General features: G+C 45.0%; 1 protein-coding gene across 3 annotated transcripts in view; it reads right to left on the bottom strand.

The window, feature by feature from the left end:
- Window positions 1-19,205, bottom strand: part of RCAN2 (regulator of calcineurin 2) — a 95,524-nt gene that overhangs the window by 8,997 nt on the left and 67,322 nt on the right. For all 3 annotated transcript variants that reach the window (XR_008313186.1, XM_053284082.1, XM_053284083.1), the window contains one exon: window positions 15,990-16,161. Coding sequence is in view for 2 of the 3 variants with exons in the window: in XM_053284082.1 (XP_053140057.1) it covers window positions 15,990-16,161 (172 nt within the window). In the remaining variant the exon portion in view is untranslated. The remainder of the gene's footprint in view (window positions 1-15,989; window positions 16,162-19,205) is intronic.

Raw genomic sequence — 19,205 nt, 5'->3', positions numbered from 1 at the left:
GATCCAGCGTCTCTAGCTCTGCCTGGGTCCAGTCTATTATCCCTGCAGTGTATCTGATAACAGGTATAAGCCCAGGTGTTTATGGCTTGTACGGTGTTCCCGCCATTGAGTTTGTACTTGAGGATTTTTCTAACTCTCCTGATGTATTCACTTCCTATTTTTGTTTTAACTTCAGCGTGTGCAATGTTATCAGCCTGGAGAATGCCCAAGTATTTGTAAGGTTCTTTCTCTTCCAGCTTTGTGATGTTGCTTCCATTGGGCAGTTCTATTCCTTCTGGTTTTGTTATTTTCCCTCTGTTCTTTATTAATGCAGCACACTTGTCTAATCCAAACTCCATTGCTATATCGCTACTGAATATACGGACAGTGTTTAGCAGTGATTCAGTTTCTGACTGGGACATTCCATACAACTTCAGATCGTCCATGTACAGCAGATGGTTGATTTTACTGGATGTTTTAGATGTTTGGTATCCGAGGCCTGTTTTGTTTAGTATTTGTGAAAGGGGGGTCATGGTGATTACAAACAACAGACGGGATAGTGAGTCCCCTTGGAAAATGCCTCTTCTAATGCTAACCTGTCCAAGTGTCTCGCCATTGATTGTTAACTGTGTACTCCACATGCTCATTGCTTTTTTAAAAATAAATATCTGAATGTTTTTGCTGACACCAGTTGTTTCTAAACATTTTAGTATCCATGTGGGAGGCAATGAATCGAAAGCTTTCTTGTAGTCAATCCATGCAACACTTAGATTTGTTTTTCTTCTCTTGCAGTTTTCTAAAATCATTTTGTCAATCAGCAGCTGGTCTTTTGTGCCTCTGGTGTTCGGGCAATTTCCTTTCTGTTCAACTGGAAGCTGTTTGTTAGTTAATAAGTGTTGCATCACTTCATCTGCTATTCTTCCAGTTAATAATTTGAACATGGTTGGCAGGCAGGTTATCGGTCTATAATTACTTGGAACTGCACCTTTTGCTGGGTCTTTCATGATGAGATGAGTTTTCCCAGTTGTTAGCCATTGTTCAATATCACCTCCTTGCAAAATGTGATTGAACTGTTTTGATAGTTGTTTATGAAGGCTTGTTAGGTGTTTAAGCCAAAAGCCATGCAGTTCATTGTCACCTGGAGCAGTCCAATTTTTGATTTTCTTTGCTCTTTCACTTATTAATTCTGGTGTTATTATTAGATCTTGCATTTGTTGGTTACATTTTTTGACCTCTTTTGTCCAGCCTGCTTTTTTATTATAATCTATTGGATTGTCCCATAATTTCCCCCAGAATTGCACTGTTTCTTCTTTATTCGGTGTTTCTACGTTTCTTGCAGTTTCTCCTTCTATGCTTTGGTAGAAACGTCTCTGATTCAACTGGAATTGGAGATTCTGCCTGTGTTGTGTAATTCTGGCTTCGTATCTTCTAATCTTCTTTGACACTGGTGTTATATGCTGCTTTATTATTTCCAGGACTTCTCTAATTCTCCTTGAATCTGAGAAGTAGTAGTAGTAGTAGTAGTAGTAGTAGTAGTTCTTCTTCTTCTTATTATTATTATTGCTTGTTTACACAGTCAGACAGGTGTTATTGACTGGTTTGTTTTATCCAGACATCGAGTCCTTTCCAAGGACCTGGGATGCCAGAATTTTATTGTCAATTGTTATAGATATCATCGCAGAATATAGGCTGTTCCCAGTAAAGCTGCTTTTTGTTGTTGTTGTTGTTAACAACAACAACCTTTTAGCCCTTCGGGGGCTTTGTCTAGGTCACAGAGGGTCCATGAAGGTTCCCCTCCCCCTGCCGGCCTCCATCATCACCACTGTGGTTCGTCCTCCATTTCTTGGTGCGGAGGCCATTTTGGATGCCGCCGCACATGCACAAATGGCCTCTGCGAGGCCTGGCATTGTACAGGCCCTCACAGAGGTCATTTGCACATGCACAACGGCCATTTTTTTAAAAAAAATATTATTATTATTTTAAAATAATTTTTTTAAAAAAATTATTTAAAAATATATTTTTTAAAATGGCCACCAAAAAAATGGCTGCCGTGGATGTGCAAATTGCCTCTGCGAGGCCCTGGTTAATGCCAGGCCTCGCAGAGGCCATTTGCACATGTGCGGCGGCACCCAAAATGGCCACCGCACCAAGACGGGCCGGACAGGCTTCGGAAGTGATGATGGAGGCCGACAGGTGGAGGCGGAATCTTCACGGACCCACCCCCCCAGCCTTGACGAAGCCCCCGAAGGGGCTAAAAAGTTTAAAAAATGTAAATTTTAAAAATCACAACCTCCCCGGATTGAAGCGAACCACGGGGGGATTAGAGGGTGTACGGAACCGAACTGGGCCGGACAGGTTCAAGTCCTGTTTGGGCTGGAACCAAACCGGGCCAGTCAGTTCCATGCACACCCCTAGCCAGGACGCTGTGTCCTGGCCTCTGGAGATCCATGCTGTGTGCAACAGTGCAGATCATGTGAGAGTGTACTCCATGTCCCGCACCAGCTGCAGATATCATCTGTTGGGGAAATGTACAATTTGTGCAGCCTTTATGCCCACCCAGCCTCTGGTCGTGAGAATAGCCTCACTATATATGTAAGGGATACTCTAAATTACTAAAAAAAGACAAATGTAAACCAGGAACAAGCTAGGATTTCTCTAGATCCCCATCAAGAATTATTGCTCTAGCAATCTCACCACAATCAAATCAAGGAAAATACAAAGCACAGTTGACCACAGACAGAACACATCTCAAATAGGGAACAAATGCTACTGTGTGCTGTGTTATCACTGGGTCAGTGACAATGGTAGAATTACATATGCCATGCCATAAATTTAAAGTAAATTTGCTCACTTAATTTTTTGTCACAGTACTTTTCAAAGTCAATGTTACTCAACCTAGGAAAAGAGTATGCACACAAGAACTGGAGACTGTCAAGTACTATTGACAGGACCTTATTGCTGAAATGGGTAATTTGTTTTCTGTCTGGGATGACACATTGATTCAAAGTATACTCGCATCCTATTGTGGGTACAAACTGTGACTAACTGCTTGACTTTACCTTCGGACAGTTTCTGGTGCTTTTAGCCTGCAGCAGAATGCAATCAGAAGTGTTTAAAATGATCATATAAGCACACTGGCCCACATTCAATCGGCAACCTTCATATTGCTTCATTAGTATATTAGTTTTTCCATCCCCAAGTGTACTTGTTTATTTAAAGTGTCACATGAGTGCTGTTTCTCCATGGATGGTACACTGTTTGGGCAGCTATGTATCAGAACCTGGATCCAGACACACACAACCAGGCTGCCCTTTTATTTATTTCATTAATATATTTGTATACCACCCAAAATGCAAGTCTCTGGGCAGTATACAATAAAAGAACACAAACAAGTAAACAGGTTAAAACACTACAATTTAAAACATAAAACAACGTTAAAACTATTGAAAATCATCAAACTATAAAAACAGTACCTAATTACCCTGGGTGAACAAATGTGTCTTGATTGCCTTTTTAAAAGTTGTCAGAGATGGGGAGGCTCTTATTTCAGAACAGAGCGCATTCCAAAGCCTTGGGGCAGCACTGGAGAAGGCCTGTCCCTGAGTACCCACCAGACAAGCCAGTGGCAACTGCAGACAAACCTCTCCTGATGATCTCAATGGGTGGTGTGGTTCATAGAGAATAAGATGTTCTCTTAAATACCCAGGACCCAAGATGTTTAGGGCTTTATAGCATACAACCAAGAACTTGTATTTTGCCTGGAAACTTATTGGCAACCAATGTAGATCTTTTAAGGTAGGAGTGATATGGTCTCTTTGAGATGACCCAGAGACCAACCTGGCTGCCGCATTCTGGACCAACTGCAGTTTCCGGACTGTATACAAAGACAGCCCCACATAGTGTGCATTGCAGTAGTCAAATCTGGAGGTGACCAGCAAATGTTCTACTGTTCTGAGTTCATTTATCTCAAGAAATGGGCGCAGCTGGCGCATCAGCCGAAGCTGATAAAAGGCACCTCTGGCACTGCCTCAACCTGGGACACCAGAGAAAGGTTTGTATTCAGAAGCACCCCCAGACTGCGTACCTGTTCCTTCTGGGGAAGTATGACCCCATCCAGAACAGGCAGATCAAAATCATCTCCTGAGTTCCAACCTTGCACAATAAGTGCCTCTGTCTTATTTGGATTCAGTCTCAGTTTGTTTCCTCTCATCCAGTCCATCACCACCTCCAGGCAGGCATTTAGGGAGGTTATGCCTTCTCCTGATGATGGAGAAAAAGATTTGGGTGTATCACCCTGCACCAAATCTCCTGATGATCTCTCCCAGTGGTTTCATGTATATGTTAAACAACATCAGAGACAATACAGAGCCCCGAGGGACACTATACTGAAGTTCAGATTTTGAAAAATAGTCCATGAAGGACACCATTTGGAATCTGCCCGAAAGGTAGGAGTGGAACCACTGCAAAGCAGTGCCTCCCATCCGTAACTCCCTCAAACGCTCCAGAAGGATACTATGGCTGATAGTATCGAAAGCCACTGAGAGGTCCAAAGGGACCAACAGAGTCACACTTCCTCTGTCAATTTCCAATTGGAGATAATCCAACAGGCCAACAAAGGCAGTATCCACCCCATAGCCCACCCGAAAGCCGGTCTGAAATGGGTCTAGATAATCAGTTTCATCCAAGACTGCCTGGAGTTGGGAGGCCACCACCCTCTAAACTACCTGGTCCAACCACTGAAGGTTGGAGACAGGCCTATAGTTGCTTAACTCTGAGGGATGCAACGCAGGCTTCTTCAAAAAAGGTCTAATAATTGCCTCCTTAAGGCAAGGAGGCATCCTGCCCTCCCTCAGAGAAGCATTTATGGTCTTTACTAGGCCTTCTACAACAACCCCCTGCCAGATAGTATAAGCCATGTCGGACAAGGGTAAAGAGAACAGGTGGTAGGCTGCACTGTTCCAAGCAGCTTGTCCACATCCTCACGAGTCACAAATTGAAACTGATCCAGTCTGGCCACATAAGAGGGGTCGCTGGACACCTCCGATTCAGACACTGCAATAATTTGGGGTCTAAATCTAAGTCGGCCCGAATACGAGAGATTTTATCTGCAAATAACTCATTCAACATGTCACAGTGGATAATAGATGGAACCATCTGATTCAAGGGAGGAGGGGCACTTACTAGCCTTCTCACAACCCTGAACAGCTCACTTGGACATGAACTTGTGGACGCAATACAGGATGAAAAGAACTGCTTCTTTGCCACCCGCACTGCCAGAGCATAGATCTTCAAATGCGCTCTATGTTGTAATCTGTCGGATTCAAATTGAGTCTTCTTCCAGTCATCAACCTCACCGCTTCAGTCCCCGTAGTTCTTCCGTATACCAAGGGGCCAATTTTGAAGTGGGTTGGAGAGCACGCTTAGGAGCGATCATGTCTGCTGCCCTGGTGAGTTTACTGTTCCAATTCTCCATCCAGGGCATGAACAGGATCACCTGCAGAGCCAACAATAAATCTCTCCAAGGCATCTTGGAACCCTACTGGATCTAATAACCTCCTCGGGCAGACCATTCTAATGGACCCCTCGCCCCTGTGAAGATGGCGTGTGACTGCGAGTCAAACCTTAACCAGATGGTGGTCCATCCATGACAATGAGGAAATCACAGGGGTCCCCACCTACAGAATACCACCCTGATCAGAGTGAAAGACCAGATCAAGCGTGTGACCAGCAACGTGCGTCAGTTCTGAGACCCCTTGGGATAGGCCCACAGTTGTCATGGCCGCTATGAACTCCTGAGCCACCCCGGACAGATTGGTCCCAAAGTGGATACTGAAGTCCCCCAGCACCACAAGCCTCGGGGACTCCAATGCCAAACCCGAGACCAAGTCCATCAGCTCAGTTAGGGACTCCATTGGGCAGCAAGTTGATTGGTACACCAACAGAAGTCCCTATCTATCCCTGGTCCCCAAACGTAGGTACACACATTTGATACGATCTGACACTTCAACAGGGATCCTGGTCAGGGAGAGGTTATTCTTATAGGCCACAGCCACTCCACTTCCCTGCCTACCTCCTCACACCTGCTCTTCAACAGAGTACCCTGGAGGGAGAAGCTCAGACCAGCCTGGGCCACCAGCCTCCCCCAACCAAGTCTCTGTAATACATACCAGGTCTGCCCCTTCATCCAGAATCAAATCATGGATGGTTTCCAACTTATTCTGGACAGAGCTGGCATAACAGAGGAGCAAGGTGAGGGTCTGTGGGAGGTTGGCACTACTCCCCAAGGTCAAAGAGCTGGCAGGACAGCTGGAAGGGGCAACAGCTAATAGATTTCTGACTTGACTTCCCTTCCCCTGTAATGAGTTGCTAACCAGCCAACTTTACTTCTTCTATTCCCCACTACTGCTGGAATTGCCACCCCACCGTCAGTGGACATGCCCCCTGTCTCTCCATCCCCAGACAAACCAAGACACATTTGAAACTCCCAGAACCTAAACACAACAGAAGCCAAAATAATACCACGCAGCCCTCACCCTCATTGTCCCCCGAAGTGACTCCCCCAAAGGGGTGGCCCCCTTTGGTGTTACCCCTTCGGTGGCAAGCCTGCCAGTGGCGGACCTGCCACCGCAGGGCAGCAGCCCTTTTATAAGCCCAGAAAGATGGCTAGTCTGCGCAGAAGGTATTCAGGAAGTACTGACTCACCCCCTCTGGCCCAGACCCCGCACAGACTCACCCAGAGGGCAACAGCCACAACCCCATATGTTAGGGGGCACACAGGCTGGCAAGCTGACAACAGCAGACGACAGCAACACAGGCTCTCACCACTGGGCAGCAGCCGCCTCTGGGAAGCAGATGTCAAGGTGTCTTCCTCCCTGCAAGACTTCTGGCAGGGAGGAAGCCTTTATATTTACCATATTCAAATTGCTTTCTATGCAGAGAAAACCCATAGAAACCCATTATTTTCTCCACAGAGAAAATAGGAAAGATATGAAATAGCTCTCAGCCAGAAAGATAGAAGATAATAAAGTTATCAAGCTTACAGACATCATCTATAAGTTTACCTTCATGGCGGAAGAAGTATTTTGTCACCATGTCTATATTAACATTGACATTTAACAACTCTATTTTGGGGATCCTTCTCCACTAATCTGAATGCAGGGGAGCATTAATGGGCTTGGTGACAGGCTAAAACATAAAGAGAGAAAACAGCTTGGCCATGCTGCATGGAGAAATTATAAGGTTCTGCTTTGCCCTATTTACCCTGTAGGCATCAGTTAATTTCTCAGCTCTGGGCTGACGTCAATGCTGTCAACCAGCTCCAAGGTCCACATTGCGGAGCTGAATGCAGATGGCAGTGACCAATTTATACACAGTGGTTTCTAACCTCATCAGAGAGGCTCCTTGTCTCTATGACACCAGTTCAAATGACACACTCTTCTGATAGTTAGTCCCAAGTGAATAATCTCTGCACTTGAAAAGTGGAAATTATTGCAGATACTGAGGCTGAATCCCAAAAGCAGAAATAATGTGCAACTAGGATGCATTAGGGCTGTGTATTTGGATTTCAAAAATAGCAAAATATAGCCCAGAATAGCAGAATATAGCCCCAAACACTTCCAAATCGGGATCCATACAGCTCGTGGCATTTTTTTGTTTGTTTATTTTAGGAGCAATGGGCAAAATGGGAACATTTATAAGAAAGGCTGATAGTTTATAGACTTTTTTAAAGGTAGAAGCAGAAACAGGATATGGAGCAGCTGTTCAAGGGAAAATGGGGAGAGATTATAATCATTATACAGGTTCACCCATTTTAACAGAACATTCTTTTGGGGATGACAATTAATCAAAGGTTGTGGTGAGAAAGAGGAAGCAGGAGAACTGCCGCCATTATTTAAGGGCCAAATAAGATGCGGTATTAAATGTGCCATTGTCCAATTGCAGGCTTATTTCTACTAGGGGTGTGCCCAGACTGATTTTAGTGGTTTGGTTCTAATTCGGACTGGATTTGACTGCTGGTCTGTGAACCGGTTTAGTCAAACTGACCAGCCGGTCAGGTCCGTTCGATCAAACCGGTTTGAATAGGTTCAGCTGTTCAAGGGGCTATGCTTATAAAGGAGAATCCGGTGAGAACTCCCCTTTACAAGCAAAGGGGAATCCCTGGCTTTTAAAGGCTTCTAAAGGGTGGCCAGGGTGGGGTGGGCAGCGAGAAGGCATCTTTACAAGTAGATGTAAGGTGCTTACCAGTCTGGGGCTTCCCTCAACAGCCTACTGGGCCAGTGGCAGCATGTTTCCAAAACTGACCTGGCCTCCGCACATCTGCGGAGGCCACACAAATGGCCTCTGTGCATCTGGGGAGGCCAGGTCATTTTCGGAACTGCGCTGCTGCCGCACAGGCAGACTGCTGGGGAGAGCACTGGGCCATAAGCACATTACATCTACTTTGAAAAGTCTGCTGCCACCTCTGCCCTTTAGAAGCCTTTTAAAGCCAAGATTCCCTTTTGCTTGTAAAGGGGAATCCTCAGCAGATTCCCCTTTACAAGCATAGCCCCTCGAACTGGTCCGCCATGGACTGGGCTCCGCTCAGTTTGATCGCAGAATAGTCCACCTCTCCTGAGAGGTCAGTCAGGTTCACGATCGAACCAGCAAACTGGCCTGATTCACGATGGACCGGTTCCCTTTCAAACAGTTCGTGCACACCCCTACCTTGAAACAGAAGCTGTGCCCAATTTAGATTGGGAGCATGAACCAGAAGTAGGGAGTGCTCTGTCTCTATTCCACAGTCCCGTTCTCCCGCCTGTCTCTTTAAAGAGATAACTAACTGTCAGACGAAGAAACCTGGCAATGCAATTAAGAACCGGTTTCAGGATGAGGCACAGGATGCAGCTGTATGATTACAGACCCATAATATAAAAACAACTAGTGCAGAAATATATTTTATAATTTACACAGCACTCCTCCATCAGATTTTAGGAGCTGAAGAGAAAATAATACAAGAACTACTGCTTAGTGGTTTTATATTCATTTATGAGCAAGCATCTTGGCCTTTCAAGGATGATTCCCCCATGTATGATAAAGCACTTATTTTCTGGCAGCAAGCATATTTCCTGTGCCTCATTAATTAGAAACCAAACAACAGTGGTGGTATTTTGCAGCTCTCTTGTTCAGGATTGTGAATCATGTTGATAGTCTCAGAGCAATTTGCTGTGTATGATCGTGGAATGCTAATGCATAGAATCATAAAGTTGGAGGAGACCTATAGGCTAACTTAGACCTATAGGCTACCTAGTCCAACCCTGCAGGACAGAGAGTAAGAGCTTCCCCAACAGATGGCTGTCCAGCCTCTACTTGAAGACTTCCAGTGAGAGATGATCCACCCTGCCCCCCACCCCCGCCGGTAATTAGTTCCATTGTTGAGCTGCTCTTATTGATAAGTTTCTCCTAACCTTCAGCTGAAATCTACCCTGCTGTAACTTAACCCAGTAGATCTAGGTCTACCCTCTGGGGCAGGAAAAAATAAGTATTTGCCATCCTCTGTGTGGCAGTCCTTCAGGTATTTGAAGTGTGCTATCATGCCCGCCTCAGTCTTCTCTCCTAAACATAACCAGATCCTCTCATCTTTTTTTCATTCGGCCTTTCTTCCAGACCCCTGCCCATCTTCATTGCCCTCCTTTGAACCCATTTAAGTTTGTCTTCAGTTCTTGACGTGTGGTGCCCAGAAGTGGACACAGTACTCCAGATTAGTGGAAACGACTCAAGCAGCTTAAAATCAATTTGCCTCTTTGCAGCTCCTACAAAGACACCTACAAGTAAATGAGTGCTGGTTGGTGGCCCACATACTCCACAGCAATAGCTCCGCCCTCACAAGGAACAAGGATACTAGCTCTGCCAAAGGCTTGCTGCAGAGCCCAGAGTGTGCCGGGAGGGGGACAGGAAATTTTCGCTCCTCTTCCTTTCCTTCAAAAACCCTGCTTACAGCATGATCGTGCAGCCCTCAGGGACATATTTCTGGCAGTGACCAGGACTTTTTGCAGTGAGGAGAGAGAAGCAAAATAGGTTTCCTGTCCCCCGCCTGGGGCACTGGGCTGTGCAACAAGCTTCCAGCACAGCTAGTGACTGGGCGCCCTGCAAGGGCAAGGCTCTTGCTCCGCCCTCCCAGCTCTGCAGAGAATGTGGACCAATGCCCCTCATCAACTTGGAGCTTCGTGCATCTTCAGCATCCCATCTACTTCAACACATCACATCCAGTTCCCCTCCCTCCAGGTTTATGAAGCATTCTTGATGAGCGTTCTTTGAGTACACTTTACCTTCCATTTGGAGTTTTGACAAAAAACTATGGGCCACTTTGGTTCCAAAAGGAGGCACAGGAGGGCAAAACAAAACAGAGGCTCAACATCAGCTGAGACGGTTCCAACAACAATACAAAAGTGTTTCAATAATATCTTTTCCAAGGAATATTTTCACGTGACTGCCTGAGAGAGACGAGTGATCTTGCCAGAGCCCTAAGCAGGATTAGGCAGTCAAGAAGCTATCGAAACATGCTGGAATAAATATTTCTTTCCATCAGGCACAAGAAGGCCCCATGTTGAACAATGACCTTTCATAGCAGTGTGCACCAGCCACAGGCAATGGCAGGGGAGGGGAGGTTATACTGGATCATTATCAGACAGAGCTCCTTTGGAGCAACAGCCCTCTGTTCCTCCTAAACTTCTTACTGCTGCCACCAAGTGGACTTTTGGTATGGTTGGGTCTGCTACAACAGCCTTTCCAAAAACAAAAACAAAAACAAACAAACAAACCCTCAGTAGTGTGAACTTGAGAACTTATATAATATAAGCAATATATAAATATTCTTCTTCATCATCGTAGTAGTAGTGGGGAAAGGCTTATAGGCATGGGATGGAGACAATCAATAAGCTGGTGGTGGCAGCGATAAAAAGGTTAGGAGGAAGAGGGCTGTTCCTCCACAGCTCCACATTCTGCTCTTTGCACCTACAGGATGCAGGTTTGTTGACTGATTGATTGATTGAGTGAGTGCCATCAAGTCGGTGTCAACTCTTAGTGACTACATAGACAGATTCTCTCCAGGATGACCTGTCTTCAGCTTAGCCTTTAAGGTCTCTCAGTGGTGCATTCATTGCTGTCGTGATCGAGTCCATCCACCTTGCTGCTGGTCATCCTCTTCTCTTTCCTTCAACTTTCCCCAGCATTTTGGACTTCTCAAGGGAGCTGGGTCTTCACATAATGTGTCAGAAGTAGGATAGTTTGAGCCTGGTCATTTGTGCCTCAAATGGAGATTCTGGATTGATTTGTTCTATGATCTATTTGTTTGTTTTCCTAGCTGTCCATGGTATCCTCAAAAGTCTTCTCCAGCACCAAAGTTCAAAAGCATCAATACTTTTTCTATCTTGCCTCTTCAAAGTCCAGCTTTAGCATCCATAGTCACAGGAAAAACCATGGTCCGAACTATTCTAATCTTTGTAGGTGTAGACACGGCATGGCATCTAAATATCCTTTCCAAGGCCTTCATTGAAACCCTACCAAGTGCTAGTCTGCAGCGTATTTCTTGAATGCTGGATCCTTTACTGTTGACATTCGATCCTAAAAGGCAGAAGCTATCCACCACTTCAATGTCTTCATTGCCAATTCTGAGGCTGGTTGCTGTACCCGTTGTCATCAATTTAGTCTTCTTTACAATTAGTTGTAGTCCCATTTTTTTCCACTGTGCTCCTTGACTTTCATTACTAGAGGTTGCAGATCATCTGCATTCTCAGCTATCAGAGTGGTGTCATCAGCATACCGCAGGTTATTGATGTTTCTTCCTCCAACTTTAAAACCACGCTCTCCAGTATATTCAGCTTCTCTCAGTATATGTTCAGCATATAAACTGAATAAAGAGGGAGAAAGTATACATCCTTGTCTTACTCCTTTGCTGATCTGGAACCAGTCTGTTTCACCATGTTCCGTCCAGACTGTGGCTTCCTGTCCTGTGTATAGGTTTCTCATGAGAACAGTGAGGTGTTCTGGGATGCCCATTTTTCTAAGGATGTAGCACGTTTGCTACATTAGTATTTAGGGTGGCAGAGGTCTCCCCCTTCTTTAAAGCCAGTATCCATTATCTCTGAATAATTGTTGTTAAAAAGTAAGGTGTGCTGAGTGCCGTCAAGTTGATTTTGACTCCTGGCACCCGCAGAGCCCTGTGGTTTTCTTTGGTAGAATACAGTCAAAACACACCTTTCTCACACATATTGCCATTATAGCTTGGTATTCAGTATTAAACTAAGTGGAACCTACTTTCAAACAGGAATTCTAAGGAGTCCACAGTTTCCTTTCTGAATGGAGTCCAAGAATCAAACATTTCCTGGCTTCAGCTTCCTGCTCCAAACCTGGCAGCACTAATGGGTCAGTTTTAAACTGCTTCCACATTTCCCCTCCACATTTAGTATTTTAAAAAGGTCAGTGTCAGTGCTACCTAATGGAAATGCTTATATCCACACACATTATTTTACCTATGCAAATATTTAAAGGGTAGTTGATTTTTCTCTGGGAGGGGTTGAAACTCTTTTCTGACCACACCCAAACATCCAAACCTATACAGTACATGTTCTGCATATTTTTCACCTGCCCTGTCAAGGTTTCAAAACTGGCCCCTAACATTGGTTCTTGCCCCAATGATTACCTATCTGACTGATTACCGATTGGTTTCAGATATAAGTCCACATTTGCGACATTTTATCTTTGCTTTATTCAACACCAGGAATAGTAATTTTCACCCAATATGGAACTAGATAGGCTGTGAAATTAGGATTTGACAGAACATTCACCAATCTATTTTAGCAAGCTTCCTAGAGAATCAGGTTCTGGAAAGCTTTCTCTTTCTCTTTCTCAAAATAAAAATCTTATGACTATATACTAACACAGCTCTTCTGGATTTTGATTCTCTCACAGATATCAGACAAAGTCACTGGGAGCATCAATGCATACCTCAGACTTCTGGGCTCTCAATGACTTATTTAAGATAGTGCCATATGAATATCTGGATAAAAATATATAACTTGCAGAATTAAGCTCTAAAAGGTTAGTGGCTCTTTTGATAATAAGCATTGCCCAAGTATGTTAACAGTAAGCTAATTTGCCACATAAAACAAGCACCACATTTTTAGCAATGCATTATAGTTTTTAGAAGGACATTTAAAAAGATCTGTGAAGAGAGCATGTCTGCCCTTGCTTTTTAAAAATAAGAGACTAATTATAGCTTGCATCTTTATAACAGCAGCTCATTTTAAAAATATCTACAGTTAACTAAAATTGATCTCAACAACGTGGGCCACAAATAGCAAGAGGGGGGAAATCACCCACCAATGACTCTTCATATTGTTCCCTGCAGGCTTTTTCAATGAGGGTGAATACGACCTTCATGCAATGCTATCCCAGAGTGCAGAATAATGAGTAACATTTCATATTCCAGTGCTGGAGAACAAGAATTGATTTATTACCCAGATAGTGTGTCTAAATGTTTCCACTTGTAATGCCACTGTAGCATGGGGTGGGGGGTTGTCCTTTTTATGGAGAGCCTGTACGTATATAAAATGTTGATTGTCATAACAGGATCATGACCTAGATCCAGTAGTCATTTTCTGTGAGAAAATCTATTGGCAGAGGGTCAAGGAGGAAGCTATTTGCCCCGTTATTTATGATTCTCACAAAATGTTTCAGTACACAGCATGCTTTATGCCTCTTAACATATTTATCTAGAGAAATTTAGCTTTCCTCTTGCAGATATTTCTTCAGTTTATTCTATTACGGGAAAGGAATCTGAAGGATACAGGATAGCCCTACGACTCAGAGATCCCAAGAAAAGCATCAGCTTGCATGCTGTGACTTCTAGTAAAGCAGCTTCTATAAAGGGACACTAAAAATTTCTGACACAAGTACTAGAAACCCACCCCCAAGATTTCCCAAACACCACATTATTTTAGTCAAAAGATGTCTTTTAAAAGGAAGACGATGACATCCCTAAGATACCAAATGTGCTAAGAGATACTTTTAAAACACCAAGTTAGTTATCTGCCCACCACAACTTCATATCCAGCTATTAATTAGTAGAGATGTGCACGGAACCATGCGGCGCGGTCCGGCACTGAGGGGGGGTCTACCTTTAAGGGCGGGGGGGGTAGAACTTACCCCTCTCGCTGCTCTTCCCCCTCCGGCGCTGCGTTTTAAATTGAAGTTTTCAGGGCAGCAGCGTTCCTCCCTGCCGCCCCTGCCCCCGTCGTTGCCCGGAAGAAGGAGTAAGATGATCACGCATGCACGCGTCGCACGTGCGCCTGTTGCCGCCGTGCGCGCGTGCCGCATACGTCCCACGCACACTGCGTGTGTTGTATGCGGTGCACATGCGCATGCGTGATCGTCTTACTCCTTCTTCTGGGCAACGACGGGGGCAGGGGCGGCAGGGAGGAACGCTGCTGCCCCGAAAACTTCAATTTAAAACTCAGCGCCTGAGGGGGAAGAGCAGTGGGAGGGGTAAGTTCTACCCCCCCGCCCTTAAAGGCAGACCCCCCCTCAGTGCCGGACCGCCGGACCGGTCCGTTTCCGAACCAGTTCGGAGGCCTCCAACATGGCCTCCGAACCGGTTCGTGCACATCCCTATTAATTAGGTCTGTAGACATGAAAGGTCCAAGTATTTGGAAACATGTCACTGAATGCAATAGCCAGATATTCCTTTGCTGAAAGGACTAGAACACAGCAACCCATTGGATAAATAATCCTCAAGTTGTCATTCAGACCACAGTCATAGACTGTAGGACTCCTATGGGTGGGTCACCTGATAATTGCTATAGGCTCTGGTGCCTAGTACCCGTCAACCTCGCTATATGCAGTACTGCTATTTGCAGTCCTGTGTATCCACGGGTGTCCAATTGTGTCAAATCTGTGGGTATCTAATCCGTGGATACAAAAGGTTTAAAACTCATGTATTTGCAGTTCCTAGGTGGCTGGAAATCACCTCGGAGGTCATATCTGGCTGCCATTTTGTCCTGGCTGCCATTTTGTCAAGAGAAGCCATTTTGTAGCTCATTTGTTTGTGAGCATCCCCCCTCCCATGATTTTTCACAGAAAAAGTGTGGCATTGCAGGACAACTACAGACCCGCAAAGCATGGTAGGGCACTTTTTAAAAATCAATTTTGCCCTTTTAAACATTTTTTCATCATTTTTAAGCCTCCGGGAACCTAACCACCACCACCCATCCCATTGACCTGAATGCCCCATTACCCGTGGTTCCATTATCTGCAATTCCCGCACGGAACAGAATCCCAGCAGATAACGGGGTTCACCTGTATTGCAGCGTTCCAAGTAGAGTGGGTGAGGGTGAGGACATTATACAGTATCTGTGAAGAAGACGAACTAACACAGACAGATCCTGGTGCTGGTTCTGGTTGGTTAGTGGCACACAAATAGGCATAACTTCAATTATGTCCTAAAACATGGAACATATCACCTAAGAACCCATTTTTTTGTTAAAAGCTTTTTTTCTAGTAGTCATTGTGACTGAGAAAAACCTAAACACCTGCAGACATGCTTAGAAATTTGAGATCACAAACCACAGGTTGAAACACATGGAGACATATCCTCAATGGCACTTGCTCCGTGGCTTATAAAAACCAGCACACAAAAATACACCACCATTACTGTACAGATAAGTAGGAGTCATGAAAGACAGTGATTAAGTTCTGCAATGCTGTACACATTTCAGGTAGTACTGTACATGTTTTAGAAATGAAAAAATGTAAATTTGCATCCCCAAAAAGGCTGGAACATTTCCTAGAATCAAGAACCAAAGCTACGCATACAGGTATGCATTTTGAAAGGAGTACTAATCCATGATCTCTGTTAAGTGATTGAAAAGAAGAATTCTGAAAGACAACAGTACAGAGGACTTCGGTATTCAAGTTTGCCTTGGTTCAGTTTGTCATCACTTCTTTCACTCATGCACATGAAGGTTCTTGAGGCTCACCTGGTTCCAGTTTAGAAACTGCATAAAGGAGGTCATAATTGATGACAGGTGTTGCATCATGTATTGGCTGCCAACCGACAGGAGGGGAAGCTGGAGGCGAGATGAGCAACTGCTTTGCTGGCTGGGGAGGAGCCAAATGAAGCTTGTCCCCATCGATCTCAGAGGACTGGACCTTTTATGGATGAGAGAAACAGACTTGGGAGTTTCATCTCAGTAGAGGGAGGACAAAACTAGCAAATGACAGAGAATGGGTTTGCAAATAAATGCCACTAGACCAGGCCTGCTCAGCTTAGGCCCCTCAGCTGTTTTTGGACTACAACCCCCATATTCCCCAGCCACAGTGGCCAACAGCCAGGGATTATGGGAGTTGTAGGCCAACATCTGCAGGAGGGCTGACGTTGAGCAGCCCTGCACTAGATCCTCGATCATTTTCAGGGTAGCATAGATAGATAGATAGATAGTTTTGCTTAGTCACCCCTGCTGAGTTTCCATTACAAACTACTACACAACTGGCATTAAGTGGGTCTCTTTTTCAGAAGTCTCCCTGTGTAAAATAAGGGGAGAATTGAGTAAAAGCCTTGGAATGGTGAAGCACAGGGATGTGTACAAAATTGATTTTGCAATTAGTTTTGAGATCAAAATGAATAGCAAAATCCTCAAAATGGTTCATCAAAACAGCGGCCAAGCCAACTGTTTCAATCAATCAACCTCAAAATGATTTGAGTGATTCGGCCATAGGGAACAACGCGAAACTCAAAACATCCCATTGTTCCCCATGCATAGGTCCTAGGAATACCAAAGTGGGTTGGGTGGTTAGGCATGATGGGTGCTACCCATCACCAAACCCACAAATGAAATGGGCAGGTGGGCAATTGCATTTTTTTTAACCTTTCCCAAAAACCCCATAGGGTCCTATGGGGGTTTTTGGGAGAGGTTTAAAATCACCCGCTTGCCCATTTCTTTTCTAGCTTAGGTGCTAGATAGCACCCATCATGCTCTATCACACAAACCATTTTGGTGTCCCTGGGACCTACTCATGGGGACCAATGGGGTGTTTCGAGTTCCCCGTTGTTCCCTATGGCTGATACAAGCTGCACTCATAGAGTGCACAGAACAAGTTTTGCATTGCAACTTGCAGTGCATTTTGCATCCCTGCCTTGCAAAACACTGCAGATTAGAAGGACACAGTAAAAAGGAATCTGTCCCTCCCGACAGAAAACACATTTCCCCCAAAACACAGTCCAAAAATGGCCACAAAGGAATCACTGGCCCAGAATCCACTGCCAGCCACAGTGCCTGCGCTACAGTAATATCATTGGCACTAGTTGCGCTCTCTCTCTCTCTCTCTCTCTCTCTCTCTCTCTCTCTCTCTCAATTATGACTTCCTAGCATTGCAACAGCTGCCACAGCAGCACCCTTACTTAGCACCAAGCATAGCTATAAACTCAGTTAGAACAATGTCTTCAGCTACATTTTGACTGAGTACACCTTGCAATGCAGAATGCAGAGCAGACCAGAGTAAGTGAAACATGTTAGTCTCAAGACCAGACATGGAGCTCATCTCACAGCAGTCGCCAAGAAAACATCACACACACACACACACACACAAACACCCCTGCCACTGTCCAATGCCACAACACAAACCACATCTCAAGGAAGGAAGGCACTCAAGTTCTGCCTTTGTCAGTCTGAGATCCAACAAAACCAGATAGGTAATATAGCAGCAATAGTACAGTATATTATACTCAACTCTGAGAAAATAAAACCACAAAATCAAACCTTCCTTCCTCCTCTTACTCATGCTCTGGTAACCTCTTGCTTAGATTACTGCCATGCATTGTATGTCGGGCAGCCTTTGAAAATGGTCTGGAAATTGCAGCTGGTACAAATAGGGCTGCAAGATTATTAACTGGGACTGAATGTTTTGAGCATATTACGCCAGTGCTTAGTCAGCTGAACTGGCTCACAGTCCATTTCTGGGGCCAATTCAAAGTGCTCGTTTTAACCTTTAAAGACCTAAATGCCTGGGATCTAGTTCAGTCTACCACCTGTTCTCTTGACCCTTGTAGGACATGGCTTATACTATCTGGCAGGGGGCTTGTTGTAGAAGGCCTGGTAGATATTATAAATGCTCCTCTGAGTGAGGGCAAGATGCCATCCTTTCTTAAGGAGGCAATCATTAGACCTTTTCTGAATTGGATCCCTCAGAGTTAAGCAATGCCTGTCTCCATCCTTTCATGGCTGGGCAAGGCCTCCCAGCTTCAGACAGTCTTGGGGAAAAGTGGTTTTCTTAATGTGGGGTCCACCAGATGTTGCTGAACTGTAACTCCCAGCATCCCCAGCCACAACATCTGGTGGACCCCACATTAAGAACCACTGGTCCAGTATTCCCTCTAACAGGAATTCCCAGATGTTGTTGACTACAGCTCTCATAATGCCCAGCCAAAGGCCATTGCAGCTGGGGATGCTGGGAGTTGTAGTGAACAACATCTGGGGATCCCTGTTAGAGGGAACACTGCACTGGTCATTGCTAACTGTTTTTTGGGAGGGCTGTGGGGTGGAGACTGCCTTGGTTGGCCTGATGGATTATCTCCAATGGGAAAATGACAGAGGGAGTGTGACTCTGTTGGTTCTTTTGGTCTCTCGGCAGCTTTCAGTACTATCAACTATAGTGGACAATCTGAGAGGACTGGGAGGGGGAGGCACTGCTTTGCAGTGGTTCCACTCCTACCTCTCAGGCAGATTCCAGATGGTGTCTTTTGGAGACTGTGTTCTTAAAAATGTAAACTTGTATATGGTGTACCCCAGGGCTCCATACTGTCTTCAATGCTTTTAAAAATCTACATGAAACCGCTGGGAGAGATAATCAGGAGATTTGGTGCAGGGTGTTATCAATATGCTGATGATGCCCAAATCTATTTCTCCATATCTACATCATCAGGAGAAGGCATAACCTCCCTAAATGCCTGCCTGGAGAAGGTGATGGGTTGTATGAGGGATAATAAACAGACTGAATCCAAATAAGATGGAAGTACTTCTAGTGCAGGGGCAGAACTCAGGAGACCATTTTGATCTGCCGGGTCTGGATGGGGTCACACTTCCCCAGAAGGCAAGAGGTACACAGTCTGGGAGTGCTTCTGGATCCAAACCGCTCCCTGGTGTCTCAGGTTGAGGTGGTGGCCAGAGATGCTTTTTATCAGCTGTGGCTGATAACGC

The sequence above is a fragment of the Hemicordylus capensis genome, chromosome 1 (assembly GCF_027244095.1).
Source record: "Hemicordylus capensis ecotype Gifberg chromosome 1, rHemCap1.1.pri, whole genome shotgun sequence".
Lineage (NCBI taxonomy): Eukaryota > Metazoa > Chordata > Lepidosauria > Squamata > Cordylidae > Hemicordylus > Hemicordylus capensis.
Note: the sequence above shows the minus strand (reverse complement) of the source record. Positions and strands in the feature narration are given on the sequence as shown.